The sequence below is a fragment of the Hippoglossus hippoglossus genome, chromosome 3 (genome assembly GCF_009819705.1).
Source record: "Hippoglossus hippoglossus isolate fHipHip1 chromosome 3, fHipHip1.pri, whole genome shotgun sequence".
Classification (NCBI taxonomy): Eukaryota; Metazoa; Chordata; class Actinopteri; order Pleuronectiformes; family Pleuronectidae; genus Hippoglossus; species Hippoglossus hippoglossus.
The window spans coordinates 7863728-7888956 of NC_047153.1; the positions used below are offsets into that span (position 1 = coordinate 7863728).

General features: G+C 42.1%; 3 protein-coding genes across 6 annotated transcripts in view; 2 read left to right on the plus strand and 1 right to left on the minus strand.

The window, feature by feature from the left end:
• Positions 1 to 5769, plus strand: LOC117754172. The gene is made up of 7 exons (XM_034572935.1): positions 1 to 1388; positions 2229 to 2414; positions 2494 to 2689; positions 3168 to 3380; positions 3508 to 3650; positions 4151 to 4286; positions 5202 to 5769. The coding sequence occupies exons 1-7, from the start codon at positions 184 to 186 to the stop codon at positions 5406 to 5408; spliced, it is 2286 nt and encodes a 761-aa protein (XP_034428826.1). The 5' UTR covers positions 1 to 183; the 3' UTR covers positions 5409 to 5769.
• The window catches only part of usp8 (ubiquitin specific peptidase 8), a 26934-nt gene continuing 7383 nt past the window's right edge, over positions 5679 to 25229 (minus strand). Inside the window, exons 2-21 of one of the 4 annotated variants that reach the window (XM_034572902.1) lie at positions 16320 to 16359; positions 15544 to 15712; positions 14815 to 14959; positions 14633 to 14718; positions 14387 to 14528; positions 13997 to 14039; positions 13666 to 13837; positions 13339 to 13501; positions 13106 to 13247; positions 12503 to 12777; positions 11906 to 12391; positions 11239 to 11313; positions 10858 to 11156; positions 9770 to 9991; positions 9464 to 9674; positions 9190 to 9192; positions 8205 to 8441; positions 7683 to 7825; positions 7416 to 7548; positions 5679 to 7252 (exon numbers count right to left, since the gene is read on the minus strand). In XM_034572902.1, the coding sequence (XP_034428793.1) occupies positions 7094 to 7252; positions 7416 to 7548; positions 7683 to 7825; positions 8205 to 8441; positions 9190 to 9192; positions 9464 to 9674; positions 9770 to 9991; positions 10858 to 11156; positions 11239 to 11313; positions 11906 to 12391; positions 12503 to 12777; positions 13106 to 13247; positions 13339 to 13501; positions 13666 to 13837; positions 13997 to 14039; positions 14387 to 14528; positions 14633 to 14718; positions 14815 to 14959; positions 15544 to 15647 (3240 nt within the window). In that variant the 5' untranslated portion in view covers positions 15648 to 15712; positions 16320 to 16359 and the 3' untranslated portion in view covers positions 5679 to 7093. The other 3 variants (XM_034572894.1, XM_034572911.1, XM_034572921.1) reach the window with 3 other exon arrangements.
• On the plus strand, positions 20227 to 25219 carry hdc (histidine decarboxylase). Its single transcript, XM_034572979.1, has 12 exons — positions 20227 to 20254; positions 20339 to 20511; positions 20593 to 20706; positions 21892 to 22014; positions 22104 to 22241; positions 22321 to 22464; positions 23081 to 23147; positions 23249 to 23411; positions 23545 to 23635; positions 23726 to 23824; positions 24003 to 24104; positions 24331 to 25219. The coding sequence occupies exons 1-12, from the start codon at positions 20227 to 20229 to the stop codon at positions 25105 to 25107; spliced, it is 2019 nt and encodes a 672-aa protein (XP_034428870.1). The 3' UTR covers positions 25108 to 25219.

Below are 25229 nucleotides of genomic sequence, written 5' to 3' on the forward strand. Positions count from 1 at the left end.
GATACATGTACAGTCCACACAGATACCCTGAGGGACGCCTCGAGTGCACAGCGCTCTGAGACTCCTTATCTTTTCTCATCATAAACGGGCTACATCTCTTTGTCTTGTCATTGATCCGATGACTCCGTCGTGAGAGAAGCCATCATCACGTTTTGAAATAACTTTATCTCAGAGAAAGCAGAGATGAAGGCACAGGCTCTGTCAGTGAGGGAGTGCACCTGGATGTCGGAGGAGTGCCACCCAGTGGAAGAGCTGAACGGGGAAACCAACAGAGACGGCCTCTGTTTGCCGAACATCTTCAAATCCAAAAAAGTGAAGCCGCTCAGGAGGAGTCACAGCGGCCCCACTTACCAGATTTACTACACTGCCAGGGAGCTCCTGCTGGAGGTGCTGGACAGAGGAGCTGTGCGGGAGCTGATCAGGAGAGCTGCCGGCGTGAAGGCAGGAGCCAATCGTCCACTCTACACCCAGAGCAGAGAGCCGAGCGCTGGTCTCTCCCAGGTGGAGTACGCTGAGGCGTTGACGTGCTTCTCTGTTGTCCTGCAGAGCGGCCTGTCTGTGGGGGACGACAGCAGCTTTGGCTCTGAGCTGACCCTGAAGCTGGATGGATGGCAGAGTGTCCTGAAGAGAAACAGCTTCCAGAACAAACTCCTGACACTGAGCAGACTGGAGGACGGAGACAAGCTGGAAGCCCTCTCTGCTTTCTGCAGCCACTTGACCAGGCGCTACCAGGCCTTCTACACACCCGGTCAAAACCTGGCCGTGAAGAAGTACCAGCTCTTCTACCAGCAGGGTCCCTGCCCTCTCCATGTTGCCCTCCTCTGTGACCTGAGCTCGGGGTTCATCTGCAACATGTATCTGTACCGTCCAGAGCAGCTCCAGAGGCAGAGCAGGAAGCCAGTGGTTGAGCAGGTGGTGGAGCACCTGCTGAGACCGTTCTGCAGCCACAGACACGTGGTTCAGCTGGACAGCTCTGCCTGGATGGAGGGCAGGGTCACAGACATCTTCTCTGGCCTCGGGCTCAATATCAATTTTGTTCCCACTGTGAAAAGGCCAGTTGTGGACCCAGCGGTCACGGACTCACTCTCTCAACTTGTAGCCCACCTGCAGGGCTGGACCGGCCCTGCTTTACTTCCTCTGTCGGACCTTAAAGGACCAGGGGCGGATGTGTTTCTCCCGGGCCTCTGGGTGACGCTGCACACGATCTGCATCAACACATACGTGCTGCACACACTGCAGAGCTCAGGCAGACAGGTCCACCTGAGAGAGTTCACCAGGACTCTGGCCTCCCAGCTGAACACGGACAGCAGCGTCACTGTGCCTGTTTTACCTCAGCTCAACAGCAGCTCCCACCGAGAGACCAGCCTGATGAATCGGTCCAAGCAAAGGTGAGTTTACTGTCTAACAGTGTTTTCATTCATAATAATAGATCTAAATACAAGATTAGAATAAAGATACTTGAAAAAAGCTAAAACAAATTAATCCTGCAGTGATAACTTTGTATTTTTGAAAACACGTGATCTCTTAAAATATTTCGATTAATTTGAATTCAATGAATTTTAGTGTAAGTTTAAGAAAGGTCTATTCGAGTTCATCCACATCAAATAATTGAAGGTGGAGTTATACATTCTTTCAGGAAGGTGAACATTGTTTAAATCTAATTAAGTGCATAAACTAATGTATGTACTGTCATGTAGTTGCAAACGACAATATTCAAACTTAAATTCAGATCATTACGAGTTGACTTTGCATGCATGATGTAAAGCAAAACATTTTTAAAGCAAATTTTGCTAATTCAAGTCATTTACATAGTAATATATCTATTATCAAAAAACCAAGTATTTGATTATTTTCATGTCTCATTACTCCATGAATGAACACCATGGGATGTAGGATCATAGTAATAAACATTTCTGTATTAATACCTCATACAATTGTAGGGAATTGCAGCCAGGTTATCCTTCATGAACATGATCATTTGAAAAGCCTGCCACAATTTCAAAGATGTAAATATTAAATTTCCAATTATTTTCTCAATAAATCACTTCACCATTTAATTCTATTTAAATAGTTGTGGATTCATTCTCTGGGGAAAAACGAAACTTTTCAGCCATAGAAAACATATTTTTGGATTTTAAAGTTTATTTAAAGGCTGATACTTGGTGAAAGGCTGCACATGCATAGACACTGAGAGAGTTATGTGTTCTGTTCTTTCACTCTCCCTCCAGGGTAAACACCATCAGCTCTGGTGATCTGATGGAAAATGAGAGTAAGAGGTGGAACATACCTGGAGTGTGTGGTTTGGACAACTTTGGAAACTCCTGCTACTTGAACGCTGTGCTGCAGTGCCTGTGCTCCACTGTGCCGCTCGTGGAGCACCTCCTCAACCAGGACAACCGCAAGGAGCTGGCAAGGTTGATCTCACACAACATCTCTCATTGGTTGAATGTTGACAGCCATGTTTTCCCACTGGCTTAATCTCTGCTCTTGCAGGTCCAAGTGCCGAGTGGCCGAGGTGTTTGTGCGCCTGCTGGAAGAGATGTGGCTGGGACGGAGCTCCAGCTGTGCCCCGGTGGAGGCCCGATCTGTGCTGTGCTTCATCCTCCCCCAGTTCAACAACTACTCCCAGCAAGACGCCCAGGAGCTGCTGCTCTTTCTCCTAAACGCACTCCACGACAACCTGAAAAAGGTGCAGGGACCTCCATCTCATCTGCACCGTCACCATATATCTCATCTTACCTATCCCTCACTAATCAGACTCTTGCTTTCAACCTTGGTTTTACTTTTAACTGTTCTTGTGCTACATATATTGTGTTTATAGGTGTCTCCTAATCTGATGTTGGTTTTACTTTAATTATTCATTTGTCTATTTATGATATACTGTGAGGTATCCTTGGATGTCTAGAAAGGCACTGTGAAGTAAAATGTATTAATCTTATTATTACTACAGACAGATGTAGAAACCTCTGCACCAACACCCTATCTCGTGAAAAAAAGTTTATCTGGATCCATTCCACAAAGTATTGCCTTTTTCCTTGAGCTTATGAAAATCTGGTTGTTGTTTTGTGTAAATCTGCAAACTAACAAACAAACAAACAAACGCAGATGAAAACAGAAGCTCTTTGACGCAGGTAATAAATCTGTGTTTGTTTGTGTTTATTTACAAGGTGGCAAAGCGCCACATGCGACGGGTGAAAAAAGACCAGAGCAGGAACTGCACCACTGCAGCTGGAGACTCCACCATCGTCTCACGTCTGTTCGAGGGTCAGCTGAGCTACACGACCCTCTGCACGCACTGCAACCTGCAGGCTCACAGCACGCAGGCCTTCACCGTCCTGTCCTTAGCCATCCCCACAGACATCCTCAAGTGCTCCATTCAGGTGCCTTTCAACATCAGTTCACATCTTTAAAACATCACCAACACTGGGTGCATGTCACATTTTAACTGGTCTTGGCCTTGTTGTTCTGTGGTTTCCATCACCTTACCTCTGCCTCCGCGTTGAGCAGGACTGCCTGTCCCTGTTCTTCGAGCAGACTGTCCTGAGCGGAGGAGAGAAGATGCTGTGTTCCATGTGTGGACTCAGGAGAGAAACGGAGGTGCTGACGTGTTTGGACAAACCGCCCGAGATCCTGATGCTCCACCTGAAACGGTGGGTTTAAAGTAACACTGAACCCTGAGGCTGCAGGTTTCATCAAGGAATCTTTAGTTATTGTGAATTAATATACTCATTGTTACTGTGAACTATATTCTATGTTTTGTACAAGGAGAAAAGATATTGATTTTTTAAATATGGATAATGTAGAAAAGATTGAGTTGAGCTGTTTACATATGAATCTTAAATCAACAAGCTATCTAGAGAAAAGAAGAAAGAGAAGAGGAAAAAAGCTTTTATAGAGTCAATTTATAGATTTATACAATTTTAATTCACACATCTTAAATGTGAGTAGAAGTTTCGGCCCACGAACAGCCACCACATAAACTTACTTTAGTACGTATGAATATTAAGTAATATTATAATAATACATATTATGTTTTCTATAATGAAAAGCTAGTGTTTAAACAGCCCTGAGATGCCTGAGAGATAAAGTTGTGTGTATTATTGACTGTAACACAATCTGAAAATCAACGTGATCTGTTTCTGCTCTGTAGGTTCGGTTGTAAAGGGAAGAACCAGGTGAAGCTGAGGACAAATGTTGTTTTCCCCACGAAGCTCGATCTCACTCAGTTTCTGTCCAGCTCAGTACAAAACACCTCATGCTCTTCATACCGCCTCTACGCTGTCGTGGTGAGTAAACACGTTCGCAAAACATTTAAAAGCTGAAATAGTACTTGGCTGCTAATTTAACAGCATTAAAGTCAATAACGTCTGGAAGGAATCTTGGAGTAGTAAGAAATATTTCTTACACTCTTTGTTGCTGCAGTTTTGCAATATGTAACAGCCTCAGTCCTAAAGTAACTTGGACAGAGACATTAGCATAAGTTTTGTAGTTTATTGTCGAGGGTTTTCATTTTTGTTTGTTTGTGTAGAACCCCATCCACAGTGTTGTCATATTTTTATGCTGCCATGTTGGTGAAGGTTAGTGGCTGGAGGCCTCATGTTTTCAGGTTGTCTGTTCATCCCATTGTTGTGAACACGATATTTCAAGAACGTCTTGACACAGCTTTCTGCTTTGTCAATACAATATCTCAGAACCCCTTCAAAGAATCCTTTCAAATTTGGTCCAAATCTTCACTTGGACTTTGGAGGTAAAAGGTCACGGTGATCTCACAAACACGCGTTTGACCTCTTGAACATGAAATCTCAAGTCTGCCGTTATAGATTTTCTTCAAATTATGACCAGATGTCACTTGGACTCAAAGATAAATTGATTATATTTCAGTGGTCACAGTGACATCATGAGTCTGGGAAACTGCAGTGGTGGGTGGAGGCGTACAACCCCAGGGTCATTCTAGTAGTAGGATGGTGTTGTGTTACAGTTTGTATATGAATCACAAGTCAGATCTTGTCTGCAATGGAATGTGTGCCTTGTCAATGATACTGTGCTTAAAAACTAAATGTCCTTGTTTTTAGTGTACACAAAAATGGAAACTGAGTAAAGCACTTAGAATAAGTATATAATAATTGTATGAAATTGTCTGCAAAGCAATGTGTTTCTGAGCTTGTCCAAACTTTCTGTGGTTTCCTCATCTCCTTCTACAGAACCATGCAGGTCACCTGAACATGGGTCACTACACGGCCCTGTGCCACAACACCCTGACCCGGAGCTGGCACTGTTTTGACGACTCAGCGGTCCGAGAGGTGCAGGACGGATTCGTACAGTCTCCAAATGCATATCTGCTGTTCTACAGTCGCAAGCCTTTCCACAATCCAAAGATCCATGGACTCTATCAGGCCGACATCCAGTAGAGGACTTTTAAACTCCTGGTACATTATTTGTTTTAATCATTTAAGATTTAAACATATTTTCGGTCCACTCCTCATAAAAAAACCTCAACTCAGTGTCCACTTCTCCATCCTGTACATCAAATAAAGAAGATCTTACATTCTCTTGTGTGCTGCCATTATTCTTTGTTCAGTAATGTCTAACAGCAGGAATACAAGATAATAATCTGCCCTTCAACACATACAGTACTTTTATGAAAACAACCTGAAATGCATTGACACACACACACAACATTAATTTGAAGCAGTTTTAATAAATAGTCATATGAGTTGTTTGGGATTAATATAATCGTTATATCTGAAACAAATGTTTTATGAGTATCGAGAAATAAAATCAACATGTACAAGTAAAAACATTATGATCTCATGCTAGGCAACAATATGGTCAGTCAGGAAGTAGAGTCAAATCCTGACACCTCAGATCTCCGGTCCAAAAAGAAAAAAGAAAGAAAAAAAGAAAGATATACTCTGTGCTTAATCTTGTCGGTCAGTAAATGTTGATACTTAAAAACTTATGAATATTAGTGAATAAAGTCTCATGTCTTCATATTCCCCAGAGTCTGTACTAAACACAGACAATCAGATGAATCAAAATCCAGCCTCCTACAAAAGTGTTATTTCAAAACTACCCAAGGAAGATGCCAACTTATCACAGTAATATTTCCTCTATATGTTTTTTGTGTTTGAATATAATCATGTAAAGAGTTAAGCGTGTTTAAACAGAGAATAAATTCTACAACAAAGTTCACAGCAGGTGGGTTTTTACTGTCACTGGCTGCACCGAGCGAGACGGACAAGGTCTCAGCATCAGTGTGGTTTAACGCATTCTGAGTCCGGTGTTTATGTCACATGTTAAACAGTGTGTTCTACATGAACAACTTAAAACTGAGTGCATATTGTGTAAATGCAAGACAGTGGGAAATATGAACAAGCAACAATCTCAGTTCCCTCCTCTCTTTAGGAAAAATGCAAAATTCAACACTCACAGTCTCGTACAGTTCAAGATGAAGTTAAGCATCAGAAGGCTATGGAGTTAAACCCCTAAAACACGTGGGCTGTCTGTATGAATAAGCTGATACTATAATGGCTGCTACTTTCAAGGAAAAATTATAATTTGGTCACTTAACAAATATTCACCTTGCCCCTCGAGTAGTATTTACATTATTTGAATGTGCAACATCAGCATTGTCAGGTTTGTACATGCCATCTAACTGTAACCCTGCTGGATACACAGAACAAGCTGAGGATCCGTTCTGTGATCCATCCATCCACATTGTGCAATGAGACTGAAGAGCACCTGATCCCGATGTCAGTGCTACAACACAACTACCAAAGTATAGGCGCATCTGTTTAGTCTCTAGATGATCAGTAATATGAGCAGACAGCATGTTTTAATCAGCTATAAAAGGTCCAGTAGTAGCTGAAGCATTGCACCGCGTGACTGCACCGCTCTCCGATCAGGGATAGACGGCATCTCATGGCCACTCGCTCGAGTACGTCTTTGCGTTCACACGCATGACGAGGTAACCCGCAACTACGTGTACCAGGTTCTCACAGCTGTGATTTTAAAACGAAAAAAGTTAACAACCTCTAGGCTTGAGTATCGCTGACCTGGCTTCAGTCTTCTCTCTTCGTGTCCCACAGCTTCATCACAGGGTGGAGTAAAACAGGATGTAAGCGGCGGACGACTTGACAGAGGAGGTAGAGATGTCTGTCACCTCGTGGTCGTCAAACTTGTACCAGCGCTGCTTGGTGGCGTTCTTACAGTACCCTGTGTAATGGCCGCCATCTAATCCCCCGTAGTGGTTCTGGCAGAGGAAAAGAAGAAGGTTAAGCCTGAGTCTTAACAGCTAGAAAATCTTTTATTACTTTTACATTTTATTTCATGGAAGATGTTTAAGCCCCAAATCCCATTTCATTGTTCTCTTTATAAAAAAAATATTCTCAAAAAATAATTTCACTTCTACTTACAGAAACCCCATAGAGACCGTATCTCTTCAGGGTCTGTTTGGGTCCAATAACATACTGAGCCAGGTCCAGACTGTCGAGAGAAAAGTCTACGGTCGTCTGCAGCTTCTGCTTCCATCTCCCCTCATACGAGAACCTGCAGAGACACAAAAGGAGGAGATCACAAATATTAGTCGGGATTTAAATTGGGATCTTTCACAGTCTCTTCATTTTATCTTCAAATGGTGAGAATGAAAATTCAAAGACATGGATTTAAAAAGTTAAACAGACCGTTTTAAGTGCACCAGGAGAATGGGTGGGACTTTCCAGATCTCCAGTTTCTTGGTGGAATCTCTGTGGGCCTTGCAGTGTCTGCAGAACACCTTGTTGTTGTCCGTCAGCTTCTCTTCCTTAGAGAACAGCCTCAGACAATCCTGCCAAGAAGCATCAAACATTTCAGTATTACAAAGTACAGATTGTACAGTTTCATTTCACTTCTTTTTAATTACAGAAATTTAAAAGCATGGTTAATCTCTCAAGTGTCATCACAAAATGACTTTGGTTTGTCAAGAGAAGGAAACTGAAACTCATTTGGTGGTTCTCAAAGTCTGGAACAGCGCAGCCGCGACAGATGAAAATAGTGGATAAACATTCACTTCATGCACCCACATTAAACTGAAATGTGAAAACTGTTTTCACTGAGTACTGTCAAGGAAAATGACGATCTTCTGACAAGTTCAAAGCTTTTCAGAAACTACAAAACAGAAAACCCCTGCCTCACTCTTTGATGCACATGTTTAATGACTGTCTGACCTGCAGGGAGCACTTGCTGGTGGAGGCCAGAGGCAGCGACAGGTACATGAAGGTCTCAAATGTCCGTGACTTGCGATGGCAGGTCAGACACTGCACGGTGGACTTGAACTGCCCCTGGAACAGCGCGACGATGATGGACTCGTTCAGCAGCTTGTGTTTGCTCCAGGCCAGGTCGGCTGCCGCCGGATCGTCCAAATGGTCGTTTTCCTCCTCCTTGTACCGCTTCCTGTTGTCCGCCTGACCCCAGAGACGGAAAAACAACAAGATGGTAAACAGGAACAGGTGCAGCTTTAGGTGAGAGCAAAGCCTCTGTCAACGAGTGACGGCAGATACAGAATAAACTGCTCATAACTGTAGTGCTGTAATTTGTGTTAAACAAATTTGTATTCAACATCCATCTAATCTTGTTCCCTTTCATTAACATGCAGTTCAGCCAGTTCACCCTCAGTATAAGAGGCAGGGAGATATGAAAAGACAGTAGCTAATTAATATCTCATTAATTAGTCTGACTGAATTATCAATTAGCCTGAAGAGGACAGAACATGGACAGAGATGGGGGGGTCAGCCTGATGGTCTGAACATCACACAGAAGGGACGCGATGAGATGGAGAGTGTCATGGTAAATGCACGTCATCAGCTGTTACACACCTCAACCTTAAGTTTGAAAGACTGAAAAAAACAAGTTAAATGGTCTTAGAATAATTATCTAACAGCCTTCCCTTTGAAAAATGTCTTTGAAAGTGAGATAAAAAAATAAAATAAAGTAAATATCAAGCTAGTAAAGTGTTTTTTAAAATCATAGAATTTAGTCCTTTTCCCCATTCGGATGCACATGAAGCCGGTAAAGACCAGTCGATACAGGCAATGAGGCATGTCTTGGGTCTACATGCACAGAGGTTCTGACGGAGCATCAGACCAGACAGATGCAGACACACCACACTCACACTGCTGCAGGAGGACCAAGGACACACAGCTATTTACTTACTCTCTAATTTGCCATCAAAATGAAACCCAGTGAAAAAACAGAAAGAGGGAAAATAATACTAAGTTCTTATTGTTAACAGGCAAATGTGCAACAACATACAGGGGTGGTAAAAGGCAAAAAAGCCATAGTTGAGGACTGAATTACTTAACAGTAAAATTCTATTTTTTATACAGGGTGAGTATATTTAGTTTATTTTGCTCCAAGCAGATCTTTTTGAGACTTTAGTTACTGGTGTATATGTCCTTGATTAGCATGAAACCAGTGTGCACGCTACCTTGTTGAGGTCCTCGTGCAGCCCATCCATGAGGAACAGCAGCAGCTCCTGGGAGTCTTGCTGGTCGTAGCCAGCGAACTGATCGTTGATCTTGCCTATGGTGATCTTGAAGTCTCGCGGACTGATGCACTTGTACAGACCGGACCACAGCGCCTTCATGATCACGCCAAACTCCTCTGCCACCTCCCCTTTATGACCAAGGATGTTGTACCTGGCAGAGGAAGACAACAGAGAAAGCTATGTTCAACATTTCCCCTCACAGCTGATTCTTCATTGGAAAGTAATTCCACTTCTCTGGGCCCTGACCTGTTGATGTCCTCCATGTAGTAATTGTTGTTGAAGTACTCAGCCATGGCCGGGGTGTTACACAGACACTGCAGGATGGAGTTCATGTAGCATGTGTTTCCAAGGTTACGAAGGCCAGTCAGTGACGTGCCCTGACCTCCAAAAGTAGGATTCAGGCTGCGAATTTTGGCAGCTGACGGCCGTGTAATCTCCACTTTAGAATAGACTTTAGCATTGACAGGTCTAGAGAAAAGAACAGAACAATGAGAGAGAATACCAGACTAGTTTAGTAGTAATACTGAAAAGACTGCAGCACTGAATTATTCTAATAGATTTCAGAAATAGGACATTGTCTAGGTATCAGAGTGGCTGGGAAATCCCAGATAGATTTAGGGCTGAATCTATAAAGTGCTGATCAAAGTGCACATTAGTATATGTTTGCACACCTAAATTTGACGCTTAGATTACATATTACTCTGGTTTCACCTGCATCCAAAAACAGGCTCTAACTACACTTTGAAATACAGCAGTTTAACAGCTGTACGAAGACCCACACAGGCTACGTCCAGATTTGTCCTCCCCATCTAGACATCTATCATAAATCATTAACCTGCAACCAATCCCAACAGTGAGAGAGACCTATACTCCCACAGATTAGCACATCAATATACAACAGTGACAAGAAGATTAAAAACCGACCCCAATAAAAAGAAAACAATCCTGTAATAAATGCTTCATTTATGATTATGTTGTGAGCTGTACCTGCTCCTCTATGGAGCTAAATTCATGACAAAACTTAACAAACAAACAAAATCTGTTTTACAAATTCCCGACCATTCACTTTTGCAAATAACAAACTAATGCATTTTGTTTTCTGTAATACAAAACATTCCTGACAAATACACTACATATTTTTTGATAAATTATGATTTAGAAACAAATATAATAAATAAGATGAATAATATTTTTTTTAAAAGTTGAATCATCTGTCAATCACATATTTTCACAGAGGTCTTTTTAGATTCATAATAACATAATGTACAGAGGTTTATTTTTTGGTCAATCAGTGCTGCGTCTGGTGGGATAGAGAAGTCACGCATGTGCCTTACTTGGTTTCTCTGTTGATGGTTGGTATGACGGCAGCGACGGTCGGGGCGGAGGCTTTCTTCTGGGCCTCCTCTCTCAGGTCCTGGCTAATGTCAGGGGAGGAGTAGGAGCGTTTCAGTTTAGACTGCTCCCGCTCGCAGTCAGTTTTGGCATCCTGCTCAACTGGTTGTGGCGGTTTCTGTTTAACTGTTGGCGGAGTGGAGGGTGGGGTCTGTGGAACGGTGACCTCAGGAGGGTACAGGTGGACGCGGTTGGTTGGAGAATGGTAGTATCGGTACGTTCCAGTAACGGTGTCAAGGAACTATGACGAAAAAAACCCGGAAAATTAGGTGGAAACTAACAATCAGAGGAAATTATTATTTCTCAATTTAAACATGTGGTACCTTCATCCAGCCATCTGGAAGGCCTGGTACGCTCCTGCCCATCTCTTCACTCCTTGCTCTAGTTAGGGGCTCCCTCTGTGGAATAAACATACAAACACACTCTATTTAAAGTTCTCAACCAAAATATTGACCTATACCGCATTCAACGTGCATTTATATTAGTGATGAAAACTGATAATGACGTTTAACTGACTCCCAGAGGAGAAGAGAGAGAGAGAGAGAGAGGACGAAGCAGCTGGACAACATGGCTGATGGGTGAGCCTGAGAGAGCAACTGAAAGTCATGTACGGTAATAAAATGAACTATTCCATTATGTAAATACACAACATGCAAATGTCTGGTATAAAGGGGTTATTACATCATACAATCTGATAAAGAATTGTCCTCTGGGCTCTTCTAATTAAACTAGTACTAAGAAAAAATGATTTCAGTTCGTGAGATCATTTTGATGGATGTTGTTTATACAAGGTGCGATTATGTGGATATGTGGTCTCATTGTTTACATGAAGTCAAAAGGATTTCATGTGTTTACTTTTTGCCGCAGACATAAAACACTACGTATGGAAATGAAGGGTTTCATATAATCCCTGTTGCATGATTAAGTAAAATGCTTAAGCTGCCTTTAAGACTCAGTGGTGAACTATCACTGACAGAAACGAGGACTCACCTTAATTTCACTAACAATGTGGTTGGGAGCAGGTGAATCCAGAGACATACTCTTCGAGGGTGTGTCAGAGTTCGGCTCCTTTCCCCAGGTCCTGTTCTCTTTGTCTTCCTCTTCTTCTGCCTTTTGCCTTTCCAGTTTCTTTTTCTCCTGATGCTTCGTCTCATCTTCTTCCTTTTTCATCGTCTCACTCTCCTCTCTTTCTTTCAGCTCCTTCTCTTTCTGTTCCTTCTCCCGCCTCTCTTCCTCTAAACGCCGCCCCTGGTTGCGTTTCTCCTGCTCTTGCTTTGCCTTCTCCATCACTGCCACCACCTCCGAGTGTATCTGACTTTGCTCCTCCTTAGACAGAGCATTGTTGGGCATGAAGGGTGGTTTGCCTGTGCGGTCAGGGACAACTGGGCCATTCAGGCTGGAGTCCTTCGCTGAACCGTTCTGGCTGGGCTTAGGCTCGTCTGACACCTGGACAAAGGGTTTCTTGGCACGGTCAAACTAGGGAAAGAGAATGAGAGGGTAAAAGATAACATGAGCAATGTTAAGACACTCTTTGAGCAGGTTTTGTATTCTTCAAAAGGTTTGTAGTTATCAATGTTGATAAGATACCTGTGGAAAGGCTTTGGCTGATGCAGGTGACTGGCTGGATGGACCCTTGTTATTAAGGTCCGGACCAGAATTAGTGGACACATTGACGTGCGAATCGACAGTGTCTGGCAATACGTCGCTAACCATGGAGGTTTTAGATGTTGGGGGATCTGCTGGTGTCACACCATTCACCAACACAGGACCTGTGGCTTCCTGAGGCTTCTGTATGACTTCAGGCTCTGGTTGAGTCGGGGACGGGGGCTTTGGTTCCTCTAGGGACGGGTAGCTGAAGTTCACTGTTTAACACATCAAATAAAATACAAAAAAAAAAAATAAGACAGTAATTTAGTCGGAAAAATAAAGACTCAAAAGATAAGATTCACATTTCAAGTGAGCTCTCTTTACAAACAAGACTGTGTGAGCCAAAGCCTTTTTCTCTAAAATGCTGCTAACAAATCTCAGCTGATTGTTGATGAGTCACTGGCAGGAGGCAAGGGGATCGGTTTCAAAACACGGGCATAGTGTAGGACATGAGGTTCAGAAATACAGTAAATACCAGCAAACACACATTTATTCACAGAAGCTACATTAGTTCTACTTCTGACCAGATTGTGTGATACTCACACTGAGGGAGGGTGCTGGGGATATTCTGTCTGGGGGGCCGAACTTTAGCGTTGGTTGTGTACATGGGGTAAAACAGCAGCCAGTTCTCGTAGCCGCCCTCCAACACCAGTGGTTCACTACGCAGGATAGTCCTGCTGTCCCACTGTGGAGTGCACAAACACATTAGTGTATCCTGAGGGGAAGTCACACGTAAGCAAGTCCACAAATGGCAAACCACACAAACACACACTGACCTTGTAGAGTGCATCTTTGAGGCTCTGCAAGGTGGTGCCCAGTTCGAGGTCAGTGACAGAACTGAACCAGTCCAGCAAGACAATATAATCCACAAATCCTCGCTGCCTCCAAAGCTCTTTGGACACATCTGGTAGCTTTGTCTCAATCTGAGTCACGGTGATTCTGAAAAGTCATGAATCCAGTTCAGTTAATAACAATTTATGAAAGGAAAAGTGATAAAACATAAGACATAAACAAATATTATCAATCAAAAGCGAAATCAGAAGTTACACATGCAGTGTCAGGTGAACCAATCATGAAGGCAATTCTCCAAATCCCATCCTCACCCTGGGCTAATCGCTTCCTCAGGCACGCTGATGTAGCTCTGCACTGGGACTTGAATGTGGGACTCCTCAAAGTTTGTGTGGCTGCGGGCATCCATCACGATTACTGTAATCGTCTGATCCTTCATCATGTGGAACAGTTTCTCAGCTGTGATCCCACCAGCTGGCCCCGCAGCTGTCGGATAAAGTCAGAAAATTAACACCAGACAAAACAGACTTCAATGGTTTGAGAGTAAACATGACATCAGGAGATTTCTCAGATTTTAGGATGATTTTCACCAATATTTCAGAAGTATCTAGGTTTACCAAACTCTTTGTTTGTTATTCTGCTTACCCTTTGAGGTTGCATTCTTCAGCTCATTCTTCTCTCCTTTTACCTGACGTAAAGACATGAGAAATACATGCTGAAACAATCTTGTTAATACATAATCAATATTCATTTGACTGATTCCACTTGGCATCATTTCTACTTGCATAAAATACATTATTATGACGTTTATATAATCCTGATTGTACTATGCGACTATCAAATGGGCTTCGTGGTTTAAATGTGTCTCAATTAAAAAAGCCTGATAATCACAACACTTGGCTTAAATTCAACTCAACCACTCAAATTATTGTTAAATAATATGCAAATAAACTAAAATAAACCTCCTTTAAATTGAACAAATGTGTTTTATTACTCACAAACCATGACCATTTATTCATGATGGGATGTTTCTACCTTTTTGCTGTCCTTCTTGTTTGCTGATGATGCTTTCAGAGACCCTTGACCACCATCTTTCTCCGTCATTTCCTCTTTTCTTTTCTTTTCCTCTTGTCTCTCCTTCTCCTCCAGTTTTTTACGAACCTCCACTTCCTCATACCTATTTAGAGATGTAAGGATTTGATGAGTAAAACAGAAACACACTTATGTTCTGATTATCTTGCTACTCAGACATGAATGAGGTGCATAACCAGAGCCTCTGACCTGAGTTTAAGACTATCAGAAAGCTTCTCAGCTTCTTCGATGGCTTTCTTGAAGCTGTTTTGCCCAAGCATGGTCATGAAATAGTCCTGTGGAATAGAGAAAAGTTCTTAGAAATAACTTGCAGTACATTAATAGAAATAATGCTGAAGAATTTTCAATTTCACAATTATTAACTACTATACCGGTTGCTCCTTGAAGTCGTGTCTTTTCTTGATGATGTCATATACTGTTAAATACTTCATGTACATCACATAAGCTTTCTCCTCATCTCGGTTCAGACGGCACTCCTCCGCCGCCTTGAAGATTTTGCAGGCACTCTGAACATAGCTGCAACACAGAAAAAAAAAAAAAAAAAACTTCCATAACAATGAGGTCGTTCAAGTTTGACTGGACTATCTCTTTCCCTTCACTTAATAATGCTAGAAAAGCAGCAACACTGATGTCACCAGAGGACTGGGCAATAAAATAATATTGCTATAAAGTTTATGCTTTGAGCGAGCATAGTGAGGAAGTAAAACACAGAATTGATTTACCTCCGATTTGTAAAGCTAGTGCACTGTGTGTTTGGCCTGTGAAGCGCTGGTTGCATGTTTATTCAATATTGAACATATCACGTGCCTTAATTGCACAATATTCGACTCTGTACTTTCTTGAGGTCTTAACATTACACATGCCAAAAGTGACGCTGATGAGATGAACAGTTTTGGGAATTAGCCTGTTTTGCTGTCTATCAAGTGTTTGTCATTCCGTGCCCATAAAGAAGAGTTTAAACGACAACCTTCACTCAGGAGCAACAGCTAATATGTTAACTTAGGATAAATAATAATGTCATTCATCATGAAAATTATCAATTGAATAAATATCTTTTATCTTTAGAGACCCTAGCTCTAGAGACCCAGACCCAGCCTTACCTCCTGGTGCTCGTCTTGTCCGGCTTGATCTCTGCCTTTTTGTTGAGGTCTCCCAGAGACGTGGACAGATACAGCTCTTTGACCCCGTTGGACACGGCAGGCATCTTCGCGGTTGTGTTCGGTCACAGGCGGGACACCGGTCAGTGATGTGCGGCAGCTCCGGACATCTCTGGAAACGACGAGGTAAACAAACCCTGGTTTCCAAACACAGACGCAAATCCCATCCACCGGTGGTTAGCATTGGCACTGAGTTAGTGTTTCGCTTATAACATCATCCATAAGGTCTCGGCTTTACGGAAACGAGAGTTTAACTGTCAGGCAGCATCGAAATAGAAAAGACCAGAAATATACACGTTCAGATAAAAAAACCATGACAGCGATAATAAGACAGATTTAACTAAGTAGCTCGAACTGTTAGCGCATTAGCCAACGCCAGTTAGCTTGTGGTTGCAGTTAGCCGGAGCAGGACATGTCAACAACATTAGGAAAACTAAATCAAACCGTTTAATAGCAAACAACTCAAGTGACAGTTTACACCATATTTTACTCACATAAACACGATTCAGCTAATCAAATGTTAGCGTTGTAGCTAACTAGCTCGGTTAGTTAGCATGCTAGGTTCTCACGCAGTTAAACGTCACAGTTAGCTCCTGTGGGCTATTTAACAACAGCACAGGTAGTCGCGGTCACCAGGAGAGATATCATCCAGAAATAACGCTGAGTCATGCGTGTACAGTCCACCTGCTTAACGCGATAACGACACCATCGTAAAATACCTTTTACTGATGCGTTGCTGACACTTTAGCTACTTCCTGATTCCTCCTTCCTCTTCTTCTATCCTACGCTTCGGCTGCGGCTGTCCTTCATGTTGCAACACCGCCACCTACTGGAGGTTAATTTCTTCCACCTTGACTTCTTTTTTTAAAATTGTCTTATTTTCTTTTTTGATTTTTTGGATTACTATTTTTTTGATTTTAAAGGAGGAACAGAACAATAGACAAGTATACTTGGGGTTGTATACAATACCATACAGAAAAATACAAGCCAGGGGTGTTGTACAATATACATATAATCATATACATATCCTGTAGAATTTAAATATATTCAAAGTTTTAACAGCCTTTTTGTTCGATGATTTGCAAATTAGGTTCAACGTCTTTTATAAAAAAAAAAAAACAGGGTCTTTAATTGCTTGTGCTATACAAACAATATCACCCCTATCTTTTTTACGGCCTTGCCCACTTCCTGTAGCACATATCTGCTGTATGCTGTCACCGCATGTTGTTGACAGTTCTTTACATTGTTTACCAATACCACTCAATGTGTTGCATAAATATTGTTTTGTCCTGTTCCAAATCTTTGTCATTCTGTTTGTTGTCCAGATGTTGCCTGCTTATGTTTCCTTTGTTTTATGTATATATCTAAACGTTGATATAACATTAAAAAAAAAATCTGTGTACCCAAACATGTGCATGTTTCAGTGCATGGAGCACCTTACGCTATTAAAACATCCATTGCCACCCCTGAGCAAATGTTACGGTGTATCTGAAGTGGTTATTTTTGTTCATCTGTAATGAAGTGTATCTATTCTCCTTATCCTCTTGAGGGTTGCAGGGGGGCTGGAGCAAATCCTTGCTGACATTGGGCGAGAGATGGGGGACAGGTCACCATTGTATCATACAATATTCACACCTACATTCATAACCCGACCAATTTAGAGGCTCTAATTAACCAAACCCTGTGGGGGGAGGAAGCCAGAGTACCCAGATAAAAATCCACGTAGACACGGAAAGTACATGCAAAGTCACACACAAAAGTCTCAAAGTGTGCAAACCACCGAACATTTTGAACAGTATCCAGAAAAACCTTGTTTTTAAATTGCATAGATATGTTAATTCTCGTCTTTTTTTGTGTATAGCACTTTTAAAAGCACCATGTGAACAAAGTCCATAACCACAGCAAAGCAGCTGGCAGTTGTTCTCAGTGATTGATTTACAGACAGTCTCATCACCAGTGTGTCTCTTTGCTCCTGTCATGTCAAACTAAGTGTCCTAATCCTCTTTGTTTCTGACTTTTGGCTTCAACTATCAAGCCCAAGGGTTTTCTTTGTGATATGCTGATGTGATGTTGATATCCTCAGCTCATTTGAATAAAAGCAACAGAACACGATCCATCATGAAGCACTCGGACTTTGATGTCACAAGCTCCAATTGCACAAATTACCGTTAAACCTCCTTTCATCTGACTCTAAGACGTAATGGCACAGAAGGAGCACAATAGTCACTGTGTGCTCTGCTCCACGTCACGTAACGCTCGTGTGTATTATACCATACACACACACACACACACACACACACACACACACACACACACACACACACAAACACAAACACAAACACACACACACACAAACCATTACTCATTAGGCTTCCTGCCTTCAGTTTCATCAAAAGTCTGCGTGGCAACAATTGCTCGACTGTGATTCAGAGGACTCACAAGAATAAATGTCCAAATCATGTTTGCGTATTGACATAAAGTTTTAAAATGTGATCCTTTAACAGCAAACCTGGGCTTGATCCATGTCACAGTTTGAACTCAATGAAAGGAACACGGTGTGATATGGTGGTGAATGAATGTGTCAGTCAATGAATCAATTCAACTGCAGTAACACACATTTTCTACCTTATAACCTTCCCTATAAACCAGAATATCACTCAGTAAAGCAAACACCTCCGCAAAGGCCCATCAGTCCCTTTAACTCAATCAAGCTGCACCAAACTTCAAACACTCACATATCAGTGCCCTAAATGTACCTGATTTCTTTCATCAAGATCCATGAACTATTTCCTGGAAAAAACTGTGACAGAAAAATAGTTAAGAAAGTGAAAAAATATCTGATCCAGATCTGCACCGAAATTTAACGGGTTCTTCTCTGACCTTCACAGCATTCTTCCACCAAGTTTCATGGAAATATGCTCAGTTGTTTTTGATTAATCTTGCTTACAAACAAACAGACGTGGGTCGGAGACATAACCTCTGTGGTGGAGGCAATAACATCTACGTTTATTAAAATCTGAACTCTTAATATTAGTGAATAGGAGTACATGCTTCAAATGTCTTAAACTTTATTACTTTCACTGAATCAATATCTCAAAATCTCCTTTGGCACCGATGTGTGCTCAGCATGTTTGAACTAACCTTGGATTTTCTCCGTCCAACCATTGGCTTCCCCCAGAGGACCGGATGGGATTCAGCACACGTCGAGCACAATGCACAGCAAAGAGCAGAGTGTGTGAACAGTCCAGGTGCTGCTCCTGTTATTGTCAGGCTTTGAAAGGCAGAGATAAGCTGTCACATAGATGTGTTTGTTCAAATCATCCTCTTACCTCTGGCTGTGTGTTCATTTGTTTAGTAAAGAGTCTTCAGCCAATGCAAATACTGATTTAACAGTCACCCTCTGTAAAGCATTGAGGCAAGATGAGAGGGAGACCAACACATATTTACCTTAAAAAGCAAGTGTGGTTTCCACCTTTTCATCTAATTCTCGGCAAAGACAAAGAGCAAGGGAATAGCCTTGGTCTATTTCCCAAAATGTAACTGTTACTTCAACCAAAGAGTGATTTCAACTTTTACTTTTTCATTTAAATAACTGTATGAGACCCAGAGAGGTCACTTTATCAATATATATAAAATTACACAGAAAGATTAGAGGAAAGTCCCAAAATTAGGTTTGTTCATCCCTACGCTCACTAATTAACTCAAGACCTGGATGAAGTACTCTAAAAGTACAGATTGCTTTAGTATTTGTTTAGTATAGTATAGTATAGTGTATAGTTACAGTTAAAGTTACCCCTGCCCACCCCCACCCCTGTAATGCTTTGCAGTGGGCCTGAGGCCTGGATACTATAATTACCTATAATGCATCAATAGGCCTTTATACAGCAGTACAGTATAATAATCTAAGAAATTGACGAAACATAGCAAAACATATTACAAAATATGACTGTACATCTTATATTCAAGTTTATATTATATTATAATACATTTGAGAAATAAATGACGAGTTGCTGCATTATGTTGTGATAATAAAAACAATAACACATTTGATTCATAAAGAGCTTTTAACACTCCTGAAAGATACTTTTACTTTATTACTTTATTTGACAGGGACAGTGCATGTTAATAACATTTCTGTAAATAGGCCACAGAGGCTGTAGGTTTTAAGTAAAAGCAACAAAAAACATAAAACTAATTAAATTCAAAATACACATCATAGTCTCATATCAAAATATAAAATACACATATTTATTACATGTATAATACATACATCTATATTTTCAACCCATCAAAAGCATTTGTGTCATGTGCGGACGAACTGATACACAAACACTTACACAACCGATATGTTGACCTGTAATGGTAAACACAGAATAATACCACTGAGATATGAGTTAATAAACCATTACCACCAAAGACAAGTAAATATTTACAACAAATGTGGAACGAGTGGGTGAACAATTCCAATGATGGAAAGAACATGCGGGGGGGCATTTCTTTAGAGGTTCAAATGCGTCACCACTTCAGGGCGTGTTCCACTCAACAGGGTCTATATAGGTCTGTGATCTATGCCTCTGAACACACGAAGCATCTCTGCGGCCAAGAGCTCTCATCCTTAGAAACAAAATGCAGGCTGAGGAATACAATCGCAGAGGTAACCTTCCCGATTTGTGTTTGACTGCATTGACTCAGTTTCTCATTTGTCATTTGAGCTGTTATAGTGTCTGTTTGTGATCAGGTAAGGAGCTGGTGGACTACATCACACAGTACCTGGGCTCCATCCGGGAGAGGAGGGTGATTCCAGATGTGAAGCCCGGTTACATGAGGGAGCTTCTCCCTGACGCGGCGCCTTCAGAGCCCGAGGACTGGGAGAGCATCTTCAACGACATCGAGAAAGTCATCATGCCGGGAGTAAGCTCCTATCATCAGCCATTTTGAATCTATAGCAAGCAAGCAAGCAATCTATTTACTTATCTTTTTATTCCCCTGCAGGTGGTTCACTGGCAGAGCCCTCACATGCACGCCTACTACCCCAGTCTGACCTCGTGGCCCTCGATGCTCGGGGACATGCTGGCCGACGCCATCAACTGTGTGGGATTCACCTGGGTGAGGAGACAATCACAAATCACACACATCTTTCTTCTTCTTCTTCTTCTTCTTCTTCTTCTTCTTCTTCTTCTTCTTCTTCCTCTTCTTCTTCTTATAATTATAACTAGTGCTGCCATCATTAATAACACAATTTCATCTATAAATATCATGTCTTTTAATGAAAAAAAACATTATTAACATGAATGACATAATTATAATAACCAGTCTGACCTAGGTTACATATGACAGTTACACAACTGTTACAGGTCTCTTTCCCTATTCCCAATTTCTCTTTAATTTTGAAAGGGCTTATCCTCACTATGCAAAGTGCCTTGAGACAGAGTATATGTCGTGTTCTTTGATCCTTAGGTATGAGAAGAGTCGGTCTTGGTTTGGTTCAAAAAGTATTTATTTAGAAGCAATGAAAAGGTACAGCATAGCTATGGGCACTCAATGCACAGCCTCGGCTTTAGTCAGTAGCTCGGGGTAGTCAAGAGTCGCCCCGAACGGACGACAGGTGCAATATTTATAATAGTTGGTAGAAGGCGTGGTCCCAGCATCTTGGAACTGGAATCCACCAATGATGAGGAGCCGCTCCCAGGTTCGTCACTCCTTTGATAGTAACTGGGCAAATCTTCACATTCTGACAGTGTTAAGTTTTGTGTATTAAAAACAAGCCTTGACCCGGCTGAAGCTTTATGAGTCTTCAGTAGTTTTGCAGATACAGTGTTTGTTGTTCATTGGAGTGAGAAACATTGTGTTTCTGCTTTATCGGCTGTATGTTCTGTGTGCGTAAGCATGCGTATTCATCAGACAAGACAACGCCTTTCCTATCTGCCCTTCTGAAGCTGGGGCAGCTTCTTGATTTCTTTCTAAGGCATAGGTCACAGTGTCTTAATGAGCACAGTGCATTCATGTATGTGTGATGTTGACTAAAGCTAAAGGCATACTGTAATATATATAAAGGTTTATGTATGAGAACAAGTTTAAGTACAGTGTATTGTATGCCACGGATTACAGTCCTAACACATAACAAAACATTAATTCTTTCTGTTAAGGTACAAACATGGTGCGTGTAAAATCGATCCTTTTCGGGGCTATAGTGTCTAATTATATTATTAAAATCCTAACATATGCGCTATACAAATAAAAAGTGAATTGATTTGTTTAAACGATGAGTGTGTGTGTGCTGGTTTTGCACAGGCCTCCAGCCCAGCCTGCACAGAGTTGGAAATGAATGTGATGGACTGGTTGTGTAAAGCACTGGGGCTCCCCTCCTTCTTCCTGCATCACCATCCTGACAGCAGAGGTGGAGGCATACTGCAGGTTCATGACACCTTCATCTCTCTTTTAAAAACCTTCATACAGGAGTGTCTGTGGTTACTGGGAGCTTATTATCTTCCTCCTCTGCTTAGAGCACAGTCAGTGAGAGCACCCTAGTCGCTCTGCTGGCTGCCAGGAAGGACAAAATGTTGCAGCTGCGGGCTGAGCTCGACCAGGATGTGGACGACTCGGTCCTCAACACCAGACTGGTGGCTTATGCTTCAGACCAGGTCAGTGTCACCGCCTCTTTTACAATAACTTACCGTCAGTCTGATGAAGTGGAACTGATTGATTTGACTGCTTTTATAGGCCCATTCCTCCGTGGAGAAGGCCGGTCTGATCTCTCTGGTGAAGATCAGGTTTCTGCTCACAGATGAGCAGTTGTCTCTGAGAGGAGACGTCCTAAAACAAGCCATACAAAAAGACAAGATGATGGGACTGGTCCCTTTCATGGTGCGTAAGTGACACTGAAGGATGGATGGGTATCATGAGGGTGGGGGGGGGGGGGGGGGGTGGAAAATCTCAGAATATGCCTTTAAATTTAAAGCACCCACCGACTGGAATAACCTGTCCAGCTCTCTCAGATCTGTGTGTAAGAAACTGGAACTTAATTATACCTAATGTGTAGGTGCATGGGCGTGTTAATGTATATGTGTAAAGCTTTAAATGTGTATGTGTATACCTTTTGTGTGTATTTACTTTATATTTACGGTATATAAGTTGTCATCAGTGGGGAACTTGTGGTGTGACTGGGTGTGGCTCATCCTGGTTTGAATATGTATGAGTGTGTTCCTGTAATTTGTCTATATTTGTCTTATCCCAATGGGTTTATCCAACCAATAAACTTAAACTTTAATAACAATCTAATAGGGGAATAAATTCAATAACTTTTACCATTAATGTTCAAACACTTTTTGTTGATCAAGCCAAGTAACATTGAAATCTGAGCACTTTCTCCGCCACTGCAAAGAAAAAGTAAAACCACGAAAACAACAAAAAAAGTCCTCATTATACATCATTAGTGTATGTTTTCAAAGAATAATTAAAACCATGTTTCTGTCCTGTTCAGCTGTGTGCAACTTTGGGAACTACAGGAGTGTGTGCCTTTGACAAGCTGTCTGAACTGGGACCAGTGTGTACGTCTTCAAATTTAGTTTTTTTCTTAAAAGTAAAACGTTGTTTTTCTTCCATTAACATGCTCTGTGAGTAACATAGCATTATTAAAACCTTTATCCAGGTGCAGAAGAGGCACTGTGGCTCCATGTTGATGCTGCGTATGCCGGCTCAGCGTACTTCTGTCCTGAGCTGCGCTGGTCGCTGGAGGGCATTGAGTTTGCTCACTCTTTTGTCTTTAACCCCTCCAAGTGGATGATGGTCCATTTTGACTGCACGGCCTTCTGGTGAGTAGGAACAGCTCCAAATCTGTCATGAAAATGGCCGATAAAAAGAAACATTATCTATGAACGTATATGTGAAATCAGTAACGAATAAATCTTTGTTGGTTGATAATATGCTTGAACTTTGTTTTCTCAGGGTGAAAGATAAATTTAAGCTGCAGCAGACCTTCAGTGTTGATCCAGTTTATCTCAGACATGAAAACTCACTGGCAGCCACTGACTTCATGGTGCAAGTCTTCACCAAATTAAACATTAAGCTATTTATTAGTTTTTGATTTCGTATCACTTCACATTCTCTGTTGTTCTCTGTTGTTCAGCATTGGCAAATTCCCCTCAGTCGACGTTTCCGTTCTCTCAAACTCTGGTTTGTCATGCGCTCCTTCGGGCTGAAAAACCTTCAGGCTCATATCAGACATGTGAGTGGTGCTCAGTTCTATTTAAAATGTTTTATGGCAGAAGTCCAACATCATCAAACAAGGGAATTAGTACAAAGTTTGTTTGCTGTAGAGAAATTACATTAATACCCAAAGGTCATAAATCCTGTGTTTCAGAGGTTTCAGAATGTACATGTGTATTTTCTCTGTGTTGTTTCAGGGGATTGAGATGGCAAAGCTCTTAGAGTCTCACATAAGGAGTGACCCACATTTCGAGGTTCCGGCTGAGAGGCACCTTGGTCTGGTCGTCTTCTGTCTGAAAGTATTTATAACCATTTTGAAATACCAATGTAGTAAGCTATAAAAACGTTTTCTCTTTGTTAAGCAACATGTCTTTCACTGGCTAATCATTACAAATGGTCCAGTCACACCTCGTTCAAAGGTGAACTACTTGAATAAGTTTAACCTGTTTAAGGAAATGCTTTGGCTTTGTTTGGAAGCGTTGAGTTTTCTTGGCCCTGCAACATTTTGTGAATTTCTTTTTCAAGGGAGGAAATGCTTTGACCCAGGAGCTGCTGAGGAGACTGACCCGGTCAGGCAGCATGTACCTCATCCCTGCAGACATTCACACCAAACGGATCATCCGCTTCACAGTGACCTCACAGTTCACTACCGCGGAGGACATCCTGAAGGACTGGGGCGTCATCTCCAAAATGGCCTCCACCCTTCTGGCTGAGACGCAGGGTCTGAATAATGCGGACCAACCAAAGACAGGGGAAGATGAGGTGATTGTAGCAGAAGCAAACCAGGACCCAGACTCGGTCACCAGGTCTGATGAGAAGGAGGACGCTGCGTCCAGGCTGGACAAAGCTGAAGTGGAGCTGTGGATTGACAAGGCTTGGAACCGACCTAGGAGAACAATGCGTTCTCTCAGCTGCAGCAGCGAGCCTCTGCCGTACACCTGCACAGTGTCTGGCTATGACTTCGACACTAGGCCCAGTGTTAAAGATGCTGCCGGTGGCCTCCCCACGCCATCCACAACAGGACCCGGTGCTATGTACAAGATCACAGAGATGCCTTCCAATCTTGTGGGTAAACAGGTCCTGAAAAAGCTGACAAAGTTCTACAGCGTGCCCAGTTTCTGCAACCAGTGGGTGCAGTGCGGTCGGCACCAGCTGTGCTGCCCCCTGAAGGTTTCACAAGTCGCTCAAAAACACTTGTCCTCGAGCTGCAGGAGAATGAACTGTATGACGTCTTCTCCCGTAGCCAACACAGCTCCCTCTCCGAATCCACTGGAAACCGCCTCTGCACCCAAGCTCCTGTAAGGATCCTCAACGCAGTGTACAGTAGTTCACATCCTCTGTTTATAACCTAGCAATTCACTGCTGTTTTGGTGCAGTCGCTTCTCGGTAAATGCACGATCACCACCTTACATTGTCCCTTCTAT